At 39.2% G+C, this 19,547-nt stretch overlaps 1 protein-coding gene across 2 annotated transcripts in view; it reads left to right on the forward strand.

The window, feature by feature from the left end:
- The first annotated feature begins 3,502 nt into the window (after positions 1 to 3,502).
- The window catches only part of jakmip2 (janus kinase and microtubule interacting protein 2), a 34,536-nt gene continuing 18,491 nt past the window's right edge, over positions 3,503 to 19,547 (forward strand). For both annotated transcript variants that reach the window (XM_075486688.1, XM_075486689.1), the window contains exons 1-3: positions 3,503 to 3,647; positions 18,776 to 19,024; positions 19,256 to 19,510. In XM_075486688.1, the coding sequence (XP_075342803.1) occupies positions 18,896 to 19,024; positions 19,256 to 19,510 (384 nt within the window). In that variant the 5' untranslated portion in view covers positions 3,503 to 3,647; positions 18,776 to 18,895. The remainder of the gene's footprint in view (positions 3,648 to 18,775; positions 19,025 to 19,255; positions 19,511 to 19,547) is intronic.

Genomic DNA, 19,547 nt, shown 5'->3' on the forward strand with positions numbered 1-19,547 from the left:
TCAATTTTAAAAGTTTCTCCAGTTATTCAATACAATATTCCAGGGTAGAAATGAGTATTTTACACAGATTCCCCAGTAACACAGGGGTCTTCAACATTTTTCAGGCCAGGGACCCCCAAACTGATGGAGAGTGGGAGCAGGGACCCCCCTACTATTTATATGGCATACGATTGTGTTTTATATTTAACGGGGCCTAGTGCCGTGTATAAACATAGCTACTCTGTTATTGTACATTGAATACTAAGCTATTCAAATAATACACAGGTTAATGTATTCATGTTTTTATTTTAAACATGTGCAAGGTACAGGGTGGGCCACTGCCATTTATAAACAAACATCTTGCATACAACACTGAGCTATTCAAATAATCCACAGATTTTAACTTTAAACATGCATGTAGATGGGAAAATGAATCCTCAAACCATCTGTGGATGGCACACGTTTGCACACAATTTGTGAGAAATTACTGTTTGAAAAAAAAAAAAAGTTAAAAATTGTCTAATAAACCAAAGATTTTGCGACCCCCCTGCAGTACCTCCGCGGACCCCCTGGGGGTCACGGATCCCCTGTTGAAGACCTCTGCAGTAACACATTGTCACTCTGCTGAGTCTACCACCTGTGTTTTTGCCCCAGTTTCCTCTACATTGTCCCCTGCAGCCAGAAGATCCAATTGGACATGTGTTTGAGTGTTGTCTCTACACCTGCAGTTTTAGCTATTCATTAGGATGGGGCTGCATTGTTTCTCCACAAGACTCCAAGTCTCCCATCATCTAAGGAAGTTTGGGAGACATATATGGCTTTCCTTTCAGCCATGTGGTCGTCAACCTCAAAAATCCAACACTTCCTACATACACACCTGCTTAACAAATCCTGCTGATAATACCAAAGTGCTGAACAGCTGCAAGTCGCTTGCAGGAATGAAAAATTAAAGGGGTGTTTGTTGGTTTGTTTGTTTTACAGTTAATAATTGTCCTCAATAAGATACTCAAAGCTCACATCTGTGAGTGTTAACAGTAACATCACACTTAAAGGTAGGGTAGGAGATCCTGGATTTTGAGTCCAGCGAAGCTGCATTTTGAAAATACACAGGTAAAAAGTCCCAACCCTTTTCTTCACTTTCCCCCCGAAGGCACGCCTCTAGAGTACATGAACGCGCACGAGCACGAAGGTGCACGAGCACTGTTCTGACAGCAAGCATCGATCGTTGCCGTATTTAGTATTTAGTTTATGCTAACTATACGTTTAATAATGCTAGGTGCTAGCCAAGCTGGCTCTAGTTTAGCTTCCTGCCAAGCTTCTGGACGTTCACGGAGCAGGGTACGCGCACAGGGGGAAGGAGGGGGAGGGAGGAGCAGATTGCAGTTTGATAGACGGCATCAGTATCCAATCATTGTGAACGGTTCGTTCACAATGATTGGATACTGTTTTTCCTAGATTGTACGTTCTAGAGGCCACTAAAACTATTCATATTTGTGTCAAAACTTTTAATTAATTGGATGCAATGGGGGTGTGAAGAGTATTTCAAGCAATATGTAAAAAAATGTTCCAGAAAAAGATCCCCTACCCCACCTTTAAGCTTTACCAGGCTTATAAGCCATAGGGGTACACTCATATTTGGCCCACATCCTCCATGCCAGGGCAGACTGGACAGAAGACCAATCTTCCAAATATGACAAAAAATAAATATACCACAAGAAGAGGAGTGAAAATCAAACTGTTATTTATAGTCCAAAGAAGATGGTACAACAAAATATTAAGACACACAGATTAAATGTTAAGAACTACACGACTTTAAGATACCTTTCCTACCGGCAGCCTGATGACCTGAACTGTGCAGTTAAGCAGGCGTGAGAAACATGACAACAACAAATGTCAATGTTTTCAACCCAACAGCAGAAGAGAGTACACAGTTCAAATAGTACACAGGTAAAAGAGCCGTTCGCCCACAGGTGTTTCTGCATTTTTGACTTTCCTGAACTTTATCTGACAAGGCGAAAAACTCAAATATTTTCAATTTAAGCTCTGATGTGGCAAAATTATTTTGGAGATCATCAAAAACTATTCTGTTTGGGTTAGGTTTATTCTAAGAGCCTATGTTATTTTAAGAAAAACCCAAACATTAAGGCAGCCAGGAATCCACAACTACTGCATCACTGAATAGGTATAATCTTATCGTGGTGTTTGGTTACAATGTGCCTTCACATTGTTTTCATGAGTGAGAACTCCAGAGTTCAGTGATTGAATGGCTCCGGTAACAATGCACAATTCTGGGACCAACCACGGGTGGCAGCACTTCACACACCATTTACACTGCACTTTTTCACACAGCTCTCTGCAACACATGAAGTTGAAGCAGAGGGAATTGTAAACGATACTGATCTTAAATGTGCAGGGCCAATTTAAATCTATAAATCAAATCCTGGAGGTTATGGAGTCTGACTTACCTATGAGAAACTACAATAGTTCAGAGTTTCTGTTTTAAATCAGCCGCAAGGTTGCAAGCTTTTTCCCTTCTTTTTTTCCCCAACTAGGCACTATTGGTCATTTTTATTTGAAAGTGGCTGGACAGGAAAGTGAGCGGCGAGAGGTGGACAACATGCAGCGAAGAGCCCAGGCTCAGACTTGAACTCAGACTAGCTATGTTGAGGCCCTCTGTACATGGGACAGCCACTCAACCAGTTTAGCTACTTAGTACCATAGGTTTATGTCTCGTACATAGAGTCAAAACAAATATTAGGATTACATGTCATTTTTAAATCCAGGTTAAAAACATTTCTTTTCTCATGTGTCTATGCATTAAATCTGCACGATATCTTTTAACTTATCTGGACTGTTGCTTGTTTTTAAATTCATTTAAATTATTTTATTTGTTTCTCTTTATATGCTTTTATGTATTTTTAATGCTTCTTCCACTCCCTGCTGCAATGCTTTTATTTTATGTAAAGCCCTTTGAATTGTTTTGTACATGAAATGTGTTATACAAATAAATTTAATTTGATTTTATTTGAAGTATTCAGCCAAATCTACAATCATCCTGTTTTTGGTTCAATTGTTAAATCTTCAAATAGTTTTATTGGTACGGCCTCATGAGATACTTCTTCATTTTTGGAGAGAAAAGAAGCAAACACAGCATCGACAGCAAACCCACACGATTAAACTTTCCAAAGGCAATTTAATTGTTTTTACATAAGAAACTGTAAAATGTTAACAGTTCAATTCAATCATTCTAACCTTGAGCTCCTCTAAGTAGCTGACTGAGGATGCTGCAACTGGAAGACAACGGGAGCACTTCTAGTTTGAAGACTCCAACCGCCCAAAAAAGGCCAGATGAACAGGATCGTGTGCTTAAGGTGTGCAGTCCAACATCTGGATCAGTCAAGATTCTTCTGTGTGCTGGTGCAACTGAAGTGGAGCTGGTTTGGCTGGAAATCAGTGAGCTCATTCTGGCTGCACGGAGAGGAGGGCGGGGCTCCCAGCATCATCACGCCCGGCCATCACTGCTTCATTGTACGGGCTGCTGCTGATGCAGACATCATAGTGGAAGGGGCGATTTAAAAAAAATAAATAAATAATAAAAAGGAGAAGAATGCCATGGACAGTGTTTCACACAGATTAGGACTTCACACCTATTCCAAAGCCATACGGAGGTAAGGCAGTGAAAGCTGCGCGTAATTCCGGCCGTCGTTGGTTGTATCACCGTCTCAGCTGGCAGTTACTGGCACTAGCGGGCCTGTCGGTTTGAGTCCGACTCATCATCTTCATTGGCGGAGCGAAATTGTTTCTTTTTTTTTTTTAATGCACTAACTGCGTCTCGACAAAAGGTAACGTTGCGGCAACAGAAGCCATCGTCGTGTATCGTGACATTAAACCGGACGACATGTCTTATTTGGCCGCATAGCAGTGGTTTAGCCTGCATATCGGAAGTGGCGGAGCTTGGCCTACACCAGCAAAATGATGGGAACGGAGCTTGTGTGCTCCAGGGGATATTCAGCCCCCCGAGCAGAGCCCCCTTACACACGACGGAAGCCCACGCTGCAGCGATCATCATTTAAATCCGGCTGTAACGCGTTTGGATCCGTGTTTGTTGTGCGGAGCGGAGGCCAGCTGTTACTGCTTCTACCTCAGGTGGAGCCAGATGCACAGTAGCCTCTATAATCTGGCGCGTGTGGTATTTGATGCAGTCAATGCATCCATTTTTTTTTTTTTTTTTTTACGGCTTGCCAGACCACCAGACATCACTGAGCATCATTTTTTTTGAGGATGCTGCAGTGATTGTGCAGGAGGATGCTGCACAGTGGGCCGGCAGGGCCCTCACAGGGAGGCAGCTCTGGAGCCTGCCTCATGGTGTTGAACTGGCCTGATTTGACAGACATTGACCAGCTGGGAAGGAAACTGTCACTCTGTTGTTTCAGGGTCAGCACAGATGTGGGCTAGTGACTGGCCACAAGTTAATTGTTTATGGATTTGTGTTGGACATTCACAGTGGTTTACAAATCTGCATACAAGTACAAGTTTGTTGTACTCTGTCATGCTCGGATGCAGTCGACCACAGGTGAAAGTCGTGTTTGCCTTTCTGTGTCTGATGTTGGGTCTTTCTTCTTATTGTGAGGATCATTTTACAGATACACAGCACTTTGCAAAAGCCCATTTCTTTCTACTTTATTCCTGCCATCTTTAAAAGTGGTCTTGAGCAACAGTTCTTCAGGCTTTCTGAAGGCCCCGCAAAGTTTTTCCTTGGCTCCTGGCCACTTTTTCACTTTCTTTAAGTACAGTCCTTGTACCTGATCATTTTTCGTCAAGCTGCTTAACACTGACCTATTAATCATTAAAGCATAAAAAAGTCACCGAACTGAAAGGGTGCACTGGCGCTGAGTCTTAACATTTTAGCAAAGGAACCATTTTAAATCATATCTTTAATCATTTTCTTACTAGCAGCCTAAAATACAACCACAATAACAAAACTATCTACATCAGATGAACGGTCTCTGTCCGGTGATTTCTTGAAAAAGATAGGGGGTTGGATCCTGTTAAAACTTACTGGTCCTGAGAGATGCAGCAGGTCCTTCAGCTGATCCTTCTACTGTTCACCAAAGCCTCATTAGAAAAGGTCTCCGTGGAAAGGTGACTGTCAAGAAGCCATTCTTAAGGAAGAGAATCAGAGAAAAACAGAGAGAAAAGGCTGAAATGACAAATGGTCTTATGGAGTGATAGATTATACCCAGAGCCTAGACTTTAACATTACTGAAGCAGTGTGGGATCATTTTGACAGAGAACGGAACGAAAGGCAGCCGACATCCAAAGCAGAGCTTTGGGATGTCCTCAAGAAGCCTGGAGAACTATTCCTGAAGACTCCTAAAAAGAAAAGACAGAAAGCTTCTCTAAGAGGGTTTCTGTGACAAACATCTGCAAAAGGAAACCACACAATAAACAATAACAACATTATCATAAGGCATCATGACATCTACAGCAACCATATTATAGATGGTATTTGTAATAATTAATGGATAGCTGAATTTTAAATGCAACTATGACTGATTGACATTGTTTACACAGAACATATTCAACAATATGTACATTTAGCTTTTCTTCACAGGCACATGAGATTGTTTTGAATCCACACAAAGGAAGCATTGTAATTAAATGCACTTAATTAAATGCACAGGAGTATATCAAGTGAGATTTGGGATTTCTTTGAAACCTTAGAGCTCCATGTTAGACTTTATATTTTGCATGTAAACATCAACATAATCCCATAATCTGCCAAAGAATTAAATGTTTGACTTGATTATGACATTAAAAACCTATTTTCATTTTAAGTTTTTGTAATAGTTGCTGGTTACGAGGCGTAAAAGATAACGAGTAATCACATGCCACGTGAAATTGGAAGAGATGTGCTATGTGAGTCACAGACTATGTGGCAGATGTTAATCTCGACCAGTTGGATGCCCTTCCGGACTGCTCTTCTAACAGCTCTGCTCACACACGTGGTTGGCGCTTTATGACCTCGGGCAGCGAGACTAAAAGCCATTTTTAGCCTGAACTAAAATGTAATCCTAAAACCGGTGGACTGCTTCTTCACTCAAGCCAGAGTGCTGACACTTCGGAACTGCTTACATCACAGCAACATCCAAGACTGATTATGCTTAAGTTGCTCTTTTACATTGGGCAAATGCCTGCATTAGTCTGGCTAACTTTTGCTGATGCAATTAGGTAAGAAGGATGAGCACAAAAGCAAAAGCAAAACAGTCCTGAGAAGTAAGACTTTGTTTGCTGGAAAAAATACCTAGCTGAAGAGATAACGCTATGACAGTTGAGCAGTTAGGAAAACATGGGCATAGACTCATTAAAGAGATCTGTCTGTCTCTGTCTGGTGTTAGAGAATGTTTGGACTGCTGCTCATCATGTGAGCTGCACACAGCACTTATTCCCCCCTGAATAAAATCATGTGCAGATGTCCAAGTTTTATGTATATTTTTTTATAAAGTTGAGATTGTGACAAAAAAGGTTAATTACAAGCATCACTATTAATTAATTAAACATGGATATGTCTCCCATTTGCAAGGCACACTCTAGACAGGTTACATTCCACCGCAAAGCTACCACAGAGACAATTATAATTACAGCTCAATGCTAACCTGAATCAACCACGTATTGGCATTTTTAACCTGCAGTGTGATTAAAGCCATAAACATGTCAGTCATGCCTTATCTATAACAACAACTCTGTTGTCTTCCATACAGTGAGTAATGGAGATGAAAAGGTAGTGAAGCTGCAGTTTTCCCATTCCTAATAAGCACATTTTAAGCAGATCAAAGCCAAACTGGAGGCTGTCTGGAAAAGCCATCACCAACATCAAATTTGATGTCTGTGCAGTCAGAAGTGGGTCATGGTGCCAGTGTGTTTCATGTTGTACTATTTAACGCACACAAGCTCACACTGATACAACAGAAATGTGATTCATGCATGCACACTCGCATTCAGAGCACTGAGAGAAAATAGGTCATTCAACCCAGCAAATGTCTGTCCTGTCCTCACTTTATTTTCAGTTTCTCTCTGAATTTGATCAGTTTGCGCAGGTATAGACTGTTACACTGACTGTCCACATTTTCCCTCTGAGTCACAGCGCCTCCCTTTCATTCAGTTATTTATTCACCCATGGATGTTCTCTCATTGTCCAAATTGTGTTTCACTTGAGTGATGTGTCCCGGTGGTTGTTAAAGCCTCACTAACTATTTTCTTTCTTCTTCTTCTTCTTCTTCTTCTTTTAAAAAAAAAACAGCTACCTGTAAATAGATGCACAATGTCAAGTATCAACTTCAGCATGATGTCCATTAAATAGCAGCCATGGTCTGCCATTTTGTCTGTAGCCAGGTCCCCCTCTCTCTTCAGTGGGATCTTATTTATAACCAGTGTTTATCTGAGTGGTTGACTCATAGTTTTGGCTGAATAATCAGCATCGATAGCATTTTTTAAAGACTACAGAAATTTGTGTAATTTGTGGCAGTTGGCTCCACAGATTTCCACCCGCAACACATAACATTTATCACAGCTTCACTACGTATAATTTCACTCGATTGCAACCTTTTAAAAAGGTGACTATTTCAACTGACTTCAGGTCACACAGAGCTGAGTCTGTTCTGCCAGGATTTGATTTCTTGAGGTTTATTGCTCATATCTGTACTTTAGCGGTTTGATATGAACTTTTATGTTGTTTTCTAGCGCTGTCAGTGGAATAGTTATTCCAAAATGTTTTGTATTGGAATCAGGGTGGGCTTTCTTCAGGCTGCAATTATCTGCCATGTGACCTTCCTCATTTTTTAGTTTCTTCCTTGCTTTTTAATCAATTTTGCTGCTGCCTCTGTTAATAATTTTCTCAATCTTTTACAGTTAGTTATGGAATGATCAGGAGACCATCGTAAAACATTTGAATTTGGGTCTGGTCTTGTGTTGAGTAGATGTGCCTCAGGTTTATTTGGAATCGGCACCCTGGAGTAATGTTGCTGATTATTTAAAAAAAGAAAAGATCTTTAACTGTGTTCTATGCGTTCTCTATAAGTAATAGTACCCAATTTCACTGTTTGGTACTCTTTTCCTCCTGGGAAAAATGAAGCCGAACAAACTTTAGACTGAGGTCTTCATGGATCCACATGGACCCCAGGACTGAGACCCAACCTGGAACCATATTAGACGCGGTTAGACAGAGCTGACCACGATGGGGGTGTTATGTGAGCAACAGCTGCTGCAGGGACAGTGCAGTGGACACAAGGTGGTACATTTCTGAGAGCAGGAGATGGGTCAGAGAGCTGTCATCAGATTTGTCTTTAATAGCACAAGTTATGGCAAAATACAAAGGTAGCTTGCAGAAAAGGCATGAATTTCTAACTTGATACCAATATCCAGAAGAATACTCGGTACCCTTTTGTACAGAGGCTGAGGCGCAGGTGGTCAGGGCTCCAATCTCGGCCTGTGACCTTTTGCGGCATGTTTGCTGCCGTCTCTCTCTCTCTGGCCCCTTGTCTGTCAAGCCACTTTGTGCCTCAAAATCCTTAAAATATAATTTCTCAATAATAATGTCAAGATGGAATAAATTATAATATATCACCTAATTTTTGTTAACACCTCATGTCATTTATAATAAGCTGCACACATACTATTGCAGATTTACTTGAGCTCTAAATTGACCAAATCGCAGTTCTTCCATGAAGTTTGATTCACCTGATAATGATTTTCTGCATCTGAAGACGCTTTAGTCATAAATAGTCATAAATACAAGCAGTTAGATCAATCGGAACCCCCTTTTATTCGGTGTTTCATACAGAAAAATGCTGTTTCTCCTCAGTATCAGTGTAACATGCAGAACTATATGTACTGTATGTTACATATGAGACTTTCACCATAGAGCTCTGTGAGTCACGTGTACTTTAATGGCTTCCGATTAAACTTGACAAGCTTTAGTGGCAGAGTCCTTTACCAGGCTTCAGTTTGGTTGTAGTGTTCTTATGACAGTGCCTCATTAGCTCTCGGCTGATAAGTTTGCTCCTTGAGGTTGCAAAGGTTAGGTCAGCGTAAAAACGGCTTATGCGGTTCCTCAAATTAGTTGTATTACCGAAATACTTAATTACTGCTCAGCAGTTGTGAAACACTGCATGGGTTTTATTGTGTTTATGCTTCTAGGTAAATTCATAAAAACCTAAATCTGCCCAGATGAACACTAAACCCCCCCCCCCTTTTTTTTTTTAAATCAATTCATACCGAGTTCTGTATTCGTGTGAAACATTACCTAATGTTAGCATAACATTGCGGCTACACAACTTCCTCCTCTGCTTCTTTTTTTTTACAACAACATATCTGTGCAACTTCTATTAAAGTTGGAAAATCTCCAAATAACAAGTGTAGACTATAATTTTTCTCGATTACGTTCTACCTGTCCATGACCTCATCACGATGCTTCTCAGAATGAAGAATTTTCCCAAATGATGTGGGATTTGGGCAGGAATAGTTTTGAAATACCCGGACTGCAGTTAAGTATGTGTCTGCATCCTTTGTTACAGACATATTCTAAATAAAAAGTATGCTCAGCCATATATCATTAGTAGGTTTCATTCAAGTATGTAGTGCACAAAATGTTTTTCCTCGTATGACATGGGCACTAGTTCCCTTTATGTGTGCTTGTGGGAGCAATTATAGTTCACAGCCACTGTTAACAACTTTAAAGATATAAGCACGGTAAGGAGAGTGGAATGGATGTGTGTTCTTTCTGCCCATTAGTCATGAGAAGAATACGTTCGAGGCTCTCACAAGATGTAGTTCTTTAAATCCTTTTCTGGCACGAAAGAGGTGCTGTCATTAACTTGTGTTAGTCTGTGAGATTTGTTTCTGAGTGCAGCTGTTGGGATTCTGTCAGTTTGTTTTGGCTGCCCCATACGAAGCTCTGTATTGATTTTAACTGATAATCTTGCCTCTGGAATTGGGATATATAGGGTGACTGGCATTTTATTAACTATCTCGAGTACATGGGACTCGAGATAGTTAATACAGTGGACAACCTGGGCAGTATCTCCGCTTTCATTTAGTTTTAAATGGTCTTTTTCTTTAATTTTGCCCCACACTCTTCACTCCACTTTCCTCCATCATGCCATCAAATATATTTGCTCCAGATGTACTATATCGTAAGCACATTGTGTGACTGGAGTAATAGCAATTGTCAATTATCCTGACCACCGAGCAGCACATAGCTGTGTGGATTAAATGAAGCATTGCAACAAATAATTAGAATTGATTTCTTTTGTAACTTAGTTATTGGATCATCGAAAAGTCTTGTAGTTCTTCCCTTATCTATGCTGTATCTATTTCTAATATCTGTCTAAACCTTTTTAGAGGATTTTATAACTTTAATACTGCAGTACAGTCTATGCAAATAACAAAAACATGCAGTTCATAGTTATATGGTTCATTCCCACCAAGCTATTTCTGAAGTTCCAAAGTATTATGACGATGCCTCAATCTTTCATCAAGCTCAGTTTGAAGCCCATTAAATATTCCACTATCTGCAAAGTAGTGGCAGCTGGGAAAATCCTCACCAAAAAAAGATGAATCTCACGCCATATAACTCTGTATTAAAATGAAGAAGCTATTTCCGTGCCGACCTTTGTGTTTGAAAAGAGCTGAGTGCTGAGTAAGAATATTCCTGGTGGAAATGGCAATCGAAAAAAGATGGAACAATTAAGTACTCTGGTTCAGCGGCAAGGGGGGAAGAAATGGTGAAATGAACCTTAATCCTCCCATAAAATCTGTTCAGTAGGCATAAAAGAAGAGAGATACTAAGAGTGTCTTTGAAAAAAGTTAAAGGAGTCATAATGGGTTAGACAGAGCCTACATCCGGCGCTCTGTGTTGCCTGTGTGTGGGATGGTTCAGTTAATTTGACCAGCTGGCAGATTGTTTCCCAGTGCAGTTCAGAATGGACTGTGACAGTAATCAAATTGACTTAGGTTCGTGGCACACTCATATCTATACTACCCACTCAGAGCAGTATGTTGCTGCTGGGGATGAAATTTGGGTTAATACAGTATTAGTGGTCATGATGAATTATGATTGGATTTGTATGATGGGTGTCTTAAGATTTAGTTTCATTTATATATATGTATATGTTTGTGTGTGTGTAGTGGAAATGATCAGTTTAGTCATCTTACAGTATGAGGAAAGACCTCAGCAGAACTAAGCAATTGTGTTATGTCACTTCTAAGGGAAGTTTGCTTCCTTTAGCTGGGTTATTATATTATGCTAAACCCAGACGTTTGGCATGTGAGCCGGAGAAGGGTCAGCGGAGTGAGATTTCGCTGAGCACAAAGGGGAACGTGCTGTGCCTAAGTGATGTTCAAAACAGCCTGTTGGTGATTTAAATCTGGATCTCGCACCCATGTCGCCACGGAGCGTGGTGTATATTATGTAATAAGAGATGTTTCATTGAAAAAACCCCAGAAGTAACTGATTGTTGCATTGTTTTTCTGTCACAAGTGCTTGCTGTAAATGTACCAAGCATGTTAACGTGTCTCCGTGGCGAGACAGTGACTCCATGAAAACTACATTTCTCCACTTTGGGAGAACATTGTTGACAGGAAAGTCTATTGAGTTGACCGTACATCAAATATCAGGTTCGGAATTCCATTGAGTGAATGCATTTTGTTTCAGGGCAAAGTTTATGTTTTGTACACATTCACTACTGTTTATATGTAATGCAATGTGTTATGTGTAATATCAAAGGCTGGAACCATCCGATAGATACACCAATGAAAACACACCATATATTTTGTATGTCTCAGTAAGCCTGGACATGGTGACAGTGAGTCAGCATATCTGCAATCTGACCAGCTGTCTGCATATTTAGCAGTACCTTGAAACTTAAAAAAAAAGAAGGGATATTTCCATGACTGAAACAGCCAGTCTGTGAATTATTCAAGGGAAAATTCAATCAATGACGTTTTTTAATACTTGCTCACGTGTAAGCAGTGTTAACAGGGAACATTGCACACATGCACGCTGATAACAAAGGATTTAGTCAACAAGGGGCTTGTTTTTCTATCTTTAATATCATTATAAATAACAAGTCAGTCATTTCTGCTTAGTTTACTGTTTTCACATGAACCAAATTGATTGAAAAAAAAGATAAAACTTTCTTTTTTTATATATATATGTTAGGGGTGGGACGATGTGCTTTGGTCACGATTCGATTGTATCACGATTGTTGATAATTGCGATTCGATATAATCAGTAATTGCAATTTTCTTCCTCCTTAAAAAACAAACAAGTTGAATCATACACTTCTAGAATGAATGTCGTTCCCATAAACAAAGGTTACAGTTACAAAATGAATTGAAATGTCCACACAGCACAAATGTGATGAATTGATGAAGTTTTTCTGGACACGGATATGACGTAATATAATTGATTCTGGGGAGAAAAATCGATTTTTAAAATCATCCCATAAAAAAAAAAAATCGCGATATGAACATGAATCGATTTTTTCTCGCCCACCCCTAAAAAATATATATATAGAGAGAGAGAGAGAGAGAGAGAGAGAGAGAGAGAGAGAGAGAGAGAGAGAGAGAGAGAGAGAGAGAGAGAGAGAGAGAGAGAGAGAGAGAGAGAGAGAGAGAGAGAGAGAGAGAGAGAGAGAGAGAGAGAGAGAGAGAGATTTTACATGAACCATTTTAATACATCACTTTGAGTTTCACACATTTTTATGCAGGTCGGTAGGCAAGATAATAAATCAACATGAGAGAACAACAAGAACGAGCCAGCAGCAGACAGGAAAAGGTTCCTCCCATCACAACGACTCAAACCTCATAAATTGAAATCGGTTTGAGTGAATGCTGTTCAATGTATTTTCACATCGGCTAACTTTGGTACTTATGAGGTCACAACCCCTTTCAAAACTGAATATCCCATTTGAAGTAGCTGTTGATTACAAAAGCTAGTGTAAGGCCTTTTACGAATCATTAGGGTTGTGTTGGGTTTGTGTGAGGTTGTACCTCCAATTACATATTGACATGTTGTGCTTCATGTATAGTTATTGATCCACTCGGTGGTTGTTATATCATCAATGTTTCTTTGGCAGCCTCTTCAGGTGATGCTTAAAAAGAGCAGCAGCACTTTTACGAAGGTCTCTTAATGCGGCACAGGAGTGAGTCCGTGTAGGCTCAACGTGACGGCCGCTTCATCTCTAATCTGCAATTTAAAATCTTGTTATGTCATCCCTCTGCAGATTATGACAGAGGCGACTAACACCTCCCGAATCATCTTCGTCTGCCAAGTGTAATAAATCAAAGTAATCTTTTAGGAATTCCTTAAACACACCTTAACTCCTTACACATATAAACTTGGGAAACTGTCCTGAAGAGAAAAAACAAGTGTTAAAATCGACAGTTTTTGCTTGCATAAAATTCAACATGATTGTTTTTTTTTGTTTTTTGATGGATAAATGTCTGTAGATAAAAATCAATATTGAGCTTTCATTTGTGTTTGGAAAACATTTTCCAAACTTATTTCACTCACCTTTTTGGAAACAGGGTTTTCCAAGCAGAAATTATTTGGATATTTCTAAAAATACAACAAAAAGTATAAAAAATACCCTACAGAAATATTTCTTTATTTTTTTCAGTTTTTGCTGCACTGATTGTTTGCCTGTGATTTAAAGCCACGCAAAGACACAAATACATATGCATGCCGAGTTGACTTTTAAATTCTGCTTTTTTTTTTTTAAAGAAGAGTGAGTTTATGGTTTTAATTTCCATTTCCATTTCTTAGTTAATAGAGAATTATTTTCACTGGTCTGCACTGGTTTTGGGGCTACGTTGTGACTCAGTAGCTTCTGCGGTCCTCAGTCAGGTCCACCAAATGCAATGCCACAATGGACAAATACAAAAAAATCCTGAAAGGAAGATGTGTGGGTGGTTTCTTCCATGTAGTTTACACAGCTATGAGTAGAATGTGTCCTCCCCAGACAGTTGTTATTAATTCTGTTTGATGCCTGTTTCATGTTACAGCCACTTTGGTAGCATTGATAGAGGGAACACCTAATGTTGATGGCACACACATGTATAAAACCAATTATTTTAGGCAGCCAGCAACCACAATTCTGACCCATGAAATGCAAAGCGTACTCCAGCTGAAAACTGGCTGGTGGTGTGTTTGTATGACATCCATTTTTCTGCAAAGTTCCTTTGAGTACTAAAGTCCTTCTAACTTTGCAAGGCACTTCGGTCGTTCAGGGAATGCTGTATGTGTGCGTTGGTAATGTGGGAGATGAGAAAGCTGTTTGACTGCCTTCGCATACACCTTAAAGTGGTCTTATGTCCTGCTTAGCTCTTCAAAAGACTAACAAAATGTGTGTATTATGTGTCACATTGTGTTGCATGAACTCACCTCTGAAGTGCACAGAAGACTCTGCCATGTGATGCACTTATAGACAAAAAAACTTTGATGTTCTGATGTCTCAGGAGGAAGTTGAAGTTTCACAAAAAACTATGAAAATGTCGACGTCATTTGAAAGGCTGACTTCCTCTCTTCCCACGGAGATCAATATTCGACTTTGATCTACATTGAAAAAAAATGACAAGAAGTTAAGTGCGCTACGTTGAACAACAAATTAAGAAAAATAGGAAAAAGGTGGAGCAGGAAAGATGACCTTGATTCTCCACAACCAGTCAAAAATCCCCTCCAAAGACTCTCCTGCGATACAGCATGTTCCATCGATATGTGATCAAGACCGTTACCCTAGATGCTTACTTAATCTACTTATTTTCACCATGAAGCATTTAAAATGAAATCCTGAAGAGACATTACTTTTATTGACTTCTATTTCTGTGGTGGTCAGTATGCGGGTCGCTGCATCGACTAGTTGGTCATGCTGTGTTGTCATCCACAAAGAGAACATCAGAAAATATGGTTTATTTTGATTTTGCTTGACACAAGTAACTTTGTATATACAGCAGAAGATAGGGAAATCCCCGCACTTCTTGGAAGTGACAGAAACATCAAATAAGCAGAGCCTGCTGGCAGAGGCCTCAAACTATTGCCTGCTACAGATTTATGTTTCCAGAGAAATGCGCTTTACGAGACCACAAAATCTTATCCTCTGCATCTCAGTCACGTTGTCCCTCCTTTGATGAAAGAGGTATTCGTCCAACTTTGTGTGAATGCTTTAAGTAGTTTTTTTCTGCGTTTATTCTTAATTTCATTATCAAAACTAGAATGTCACCGATTTACACTTAACAGTTAAATAGTTACCATTAATAAATGCTGTTGAACAAAGTTTTGCATCACATTCTCCTTGTTATACTTTAAATGTTATTCCAGTTATTCCTAAAACTGACGACAGACAACACTTACCAGTCAAAAGTTTGGACGCAACCCTTATTCAGATTAAAGCTAAAACCTTTGGCTGCCAATGTATATGTCAGTATCTACCAACAGTTGTTTAGAAGTCTTTTGTGGTTATTCATATTAATATATTTCCCATTTCCTGGAAAACAATGACATTAGTTGTTTTAAGGTGTATGTATCACACGCCTGAAGCGCCTGAAGTATTCAGAGCATATTGCAGTGTTGTATAGTAACGAAGTAAAAATACTTCACTACTGTACTTAAGTATATTTTGGAATACTTTGTACTTTCCTCGAGTTTAAAATTTTTTGACTACGATCACTAACAGATTACAATTGATTACAATTAATTGAATTCCAATTGGCTTGAATTGGACTTTATTATCTAAGTGCCTTGAGATGACATTTGTTGTATTTGGCGCTATATAAATAAAAATTAATTGAATTGAATTGAATTGAATTGAATTGAACTTTTACTTCACTATATTTCCTAACTTAATTGCATACTTTTACTCCAATAGATTTTCATTGTTCGGTTTAATTAATTGTTACAAAAAAAAGAGAGAGGGAGAGAGAAAAAAAAACGCAACAGTGTTTTGACCCCATGCATGTTATGCCGTGGAAAGACGTGGAAATTCTATTTTACAGAAAGTCCCCTTTTTTAGGTTTTAAGGTAGTTTTACAAAAAAGGTTTTCCTCTTCAGATGCCAGATAAGCTGCAGTTCCCTCCCAATTCTTTTTTTCTTTTGTATAATGACCGCTTGTGTGTGCACCTCCTATAGCTTGTGAAGTACAGTAATCGTAACAGCTTTTTTTCTTGGTGATGTTGGCCGCATTTTCTGTACTGAGTTATTTTAGTTATTTTTTAGAAAGGTTTACAAAAGGGGTTTCAAACTGGACTCCCTCTTCAGATGCCAGATAAGCTTCAGTTTTCTCCTCATTTTTTTCTTTAAATTTTGTTTATAATGATGGCAATAACAGTAGCAGCCTCTTTTGTTTAATTTTTTTCTTAATGGTGTAATGTACGCCTCATTTTCAGCACTGACCTTACTTGAAGAAGAAAAACTTAAAGGTTCACAAAGTTTGTATTTTCTGTCTAAACCTGGTCTAATTTTTGCCTGCATTTGGTTGTGTGTAGATTTGAAGTGTATTTGACCTTCAAAGTTTACCAAAATATAAAATGTCATTCAAACTGCATTTGCCTCGTTTACTTTTTACTTTTCATTACATTACTTAAGTACATCTATTTTTACAGTAATTGTCATACTTAAGTACAAGACGTTTTGGATACTTTAAGACTTTAACTCAAGTAACATTTCAGTCAGTGACTTGGACTTTTACCAAAGTCATATTTTGGAGGGGTACCTATACTTTTACTTGAGTGTGAGATTTCAGTACTTTATACAACACTGGCATATTGTAGAGCATTTAAAAAAAACTTAATTTTCAGAAAATTCCAAATTTAAAAAAAAACATGAAAAAAACAGAGAACACAACTCTTGTGTTTTTGACAAGTTGTATGTCTCTCTGTTTTAAAGACCCACAAACTTCCATATTTCCCCAGCTGAGTACTTTGCTCTCAGACTGCAGGCTTGTCTTGTGAAACCAGCTGGCAGTTTGGGTTCGGATGGCACACACCCTCTATACGTTTAAGATTAGGCTTAAAACCTTTGTTTTGCATATTCTTAGTAATGAAAAAGATTGGTTTGGATATTCCTGAACCACCCCTTTAGTTATGCTGCTTTAGGCTTTGGCTGCTTGAGGATCCATAAAGCACCAAGCACCTCTCCTTATTTTTTTCTCTTTAGAGTCTCTACCGTTTGTGTGACTAATCGGTGTCTTACCTGCAGTAGACAGAGGTCAGAGCGCTCTCTGTTTGGGGAATCAGGGAAGAATTATGATCTTGAGCTAAGCTAACAGCAACTCAAAAGGGGGCCACAAAAGAGCAAATTTTTATCACTTGAAATGGCTCAAATCAAAAAATATTTAATTGTAGATTGAAGGAATGCCATATATAGGGATTTTTACGTCACTTTTTCATCAAACAGTCGTTTACTTTGTCACTATTTTGTAAACCGAAAAACATCCGTGTTGCTTCCCATCATTGCTTGCATCGTGGCTGGTCAATGTATCCTACGTCTGACCTGCTTTGACTCAAAATTCTAATGATCTAAAACCTAAATACCAACCACAACACGATAATAAAAATAATTTGAAAAGCGCCAACACTCCTCATCTTTTAGATATTTGAAAAAGTAATACAGGGAAGTAAGCTATCCAGCGAGTCTGACACAGTTCCTGACCGATAAGCTGCTTTGGACATGGACTGTTTCTTGGTTGAAAAAATGGCGACAAATACCATCTACAGCAAGAATGATGTGGTGTTCAAAAGATATTTAAAGTGCTAGCTTGAACCAGTTGTATTGGGTGGTGAAAATTTGCTCATCGGTTGCCACATAGAGACAGGCTGTTAGCTTAGCACTCCTATCCGAATTCCCCCTCCCCCTTCCCCTCTTCAAACTGAGAGCACTCTGTCCACTGCGGGCAAGACTGCTCATAAGTACTCCACAAAACCCTACTTAAAATATAAAAAAAGAATAATAACAATTATAGATTAAAAAAAAACCCTCTTCAGCAAGATGTACCTATAAAAGTTAGCCTTCTTTTTTTTCTTCTCTTGTAAAATGTGTGATTTGATTTTTAGAGTTAAGTAGTCTTCATCTTAGTGGCCTTATGGAGTCACCTTGCATTCTTATGTAAACTGGAAAATCAGCGTTTGCAAAAAGGTCAGCTTGAGATGAAATCCAGATAAATGGTATTAGTAACAGTTTCTTTGATGTTTTTATGGGATGTACATGTGATGTGTTTTTTGTTCGTAGAGACTGTAAAAATGAAAAGGAAAGGCATAAGAAAAAAATAGATCGATATGGCAATACAGAAATTAAACTAGAAAATTGACTTAAACAATTCGAGCCGGCCGGGTCTTTTTGAATGCTTACCCTTCATGCATCCATTCGTATACACATAATCTTATTTATTGTAATCAATCAAACAAATTAGCTGTAAAGGCTCTTTCTACAGGCAGTGTATCGTGATCTTAGACTCACGATGTGGATCTAAGGATTAGCATGTGGATTCCACCATATTTGTACAAATTGAAATGTCTCAATAGCTGTTGAAAGAACTGCCATGAACGTTGGACTTCCAGGGTTTAATCCCCATGACTTTTCCGATGGTAATACCATAAAGGTTGACACTTGTGGTCACAAAGTGACTTGTGCTTTCTGCTACATCTGACCTCATCCAACTTTGATAAACATGTCAGTCCACAAATATCGGCTGTATGTGTGTCTCAATATGCCTCTTTTTTTGTGTTTCTCCTTCATTTACTCAGCCCCTTGTGTCTAATAGGAGAATGAGGAGAAGGAGGAACTGGAAAACACTGGAGCGCCTTGGAAAGTTTCAGTGAAATATCGATGAAAGCATCAGAAGAGCTTCTCTAGTTTTTGACTCAATGGCTAAGAAAGGCCGTTCGAAGGGCGAGAAGCCCGAAGCGCTCATTTCTGCCTTACAGGCAGCCAACGAAGATCTCAGGTCCAAGCTGACTGACATTCAGATAGAGCTACACCAAGAAAAATGCAAGGTACCGTACAACATCTGTTGAAGTCTGGGCTTTATATTTGCACTTTAAAAAAAATAAAAAAATCCAGTACATAAAGATATTGAAAACTAAAAGTGGAGTCCAAATTTGATTCTTTAAAACATGACTAAAGGATTGATGATAGAAATAAAGACTAATATCTGACAACAAAATACATGGAACGCAGTATACTGCATGTAAAATGACTGAACACCTTTGTCGCCCGTCTCAAAGGTGAGCAAGCTGGAGCGCGACAAGGTGCAGGAGGTGAAGCGGGTGCGAGAGCAGGAGCAGCACCGCCACACTGCCACGTTAACAGAGCAGCGAGCCAAGTGGCATGAGGAAAAGCAAAAGGAGCTGCAGGCTCTCAGGGAAAACCTGACAAGGCAGCATGAGCAGGAGCTGGCCCGCCACGCCAAGATCAAAGACCAGGAGAATCAGAGGCTCAAAGCTGCGCTGAATGCCATGCGAGATGGTAGTGGCGAAAAGGTGAGTGACGATAGTGTTAATAAGAAAATATATGAAA

Source organism: Odontesthes bonariensis, chromosome 16 (assembly GCF_027942865.1).
Source record: "Odontesthes bonariensis isolate fOdoBon6 chromosome 16, fOdoBon6.hap1, whole genome shotgun sequence".
Lineage (NCBI taxonomy): Eukaryota > Metazoa > Chordata > Actinopteri > Atheriniformes > Atherinopsidae > Odontesthes > Odontesthes bonariensis.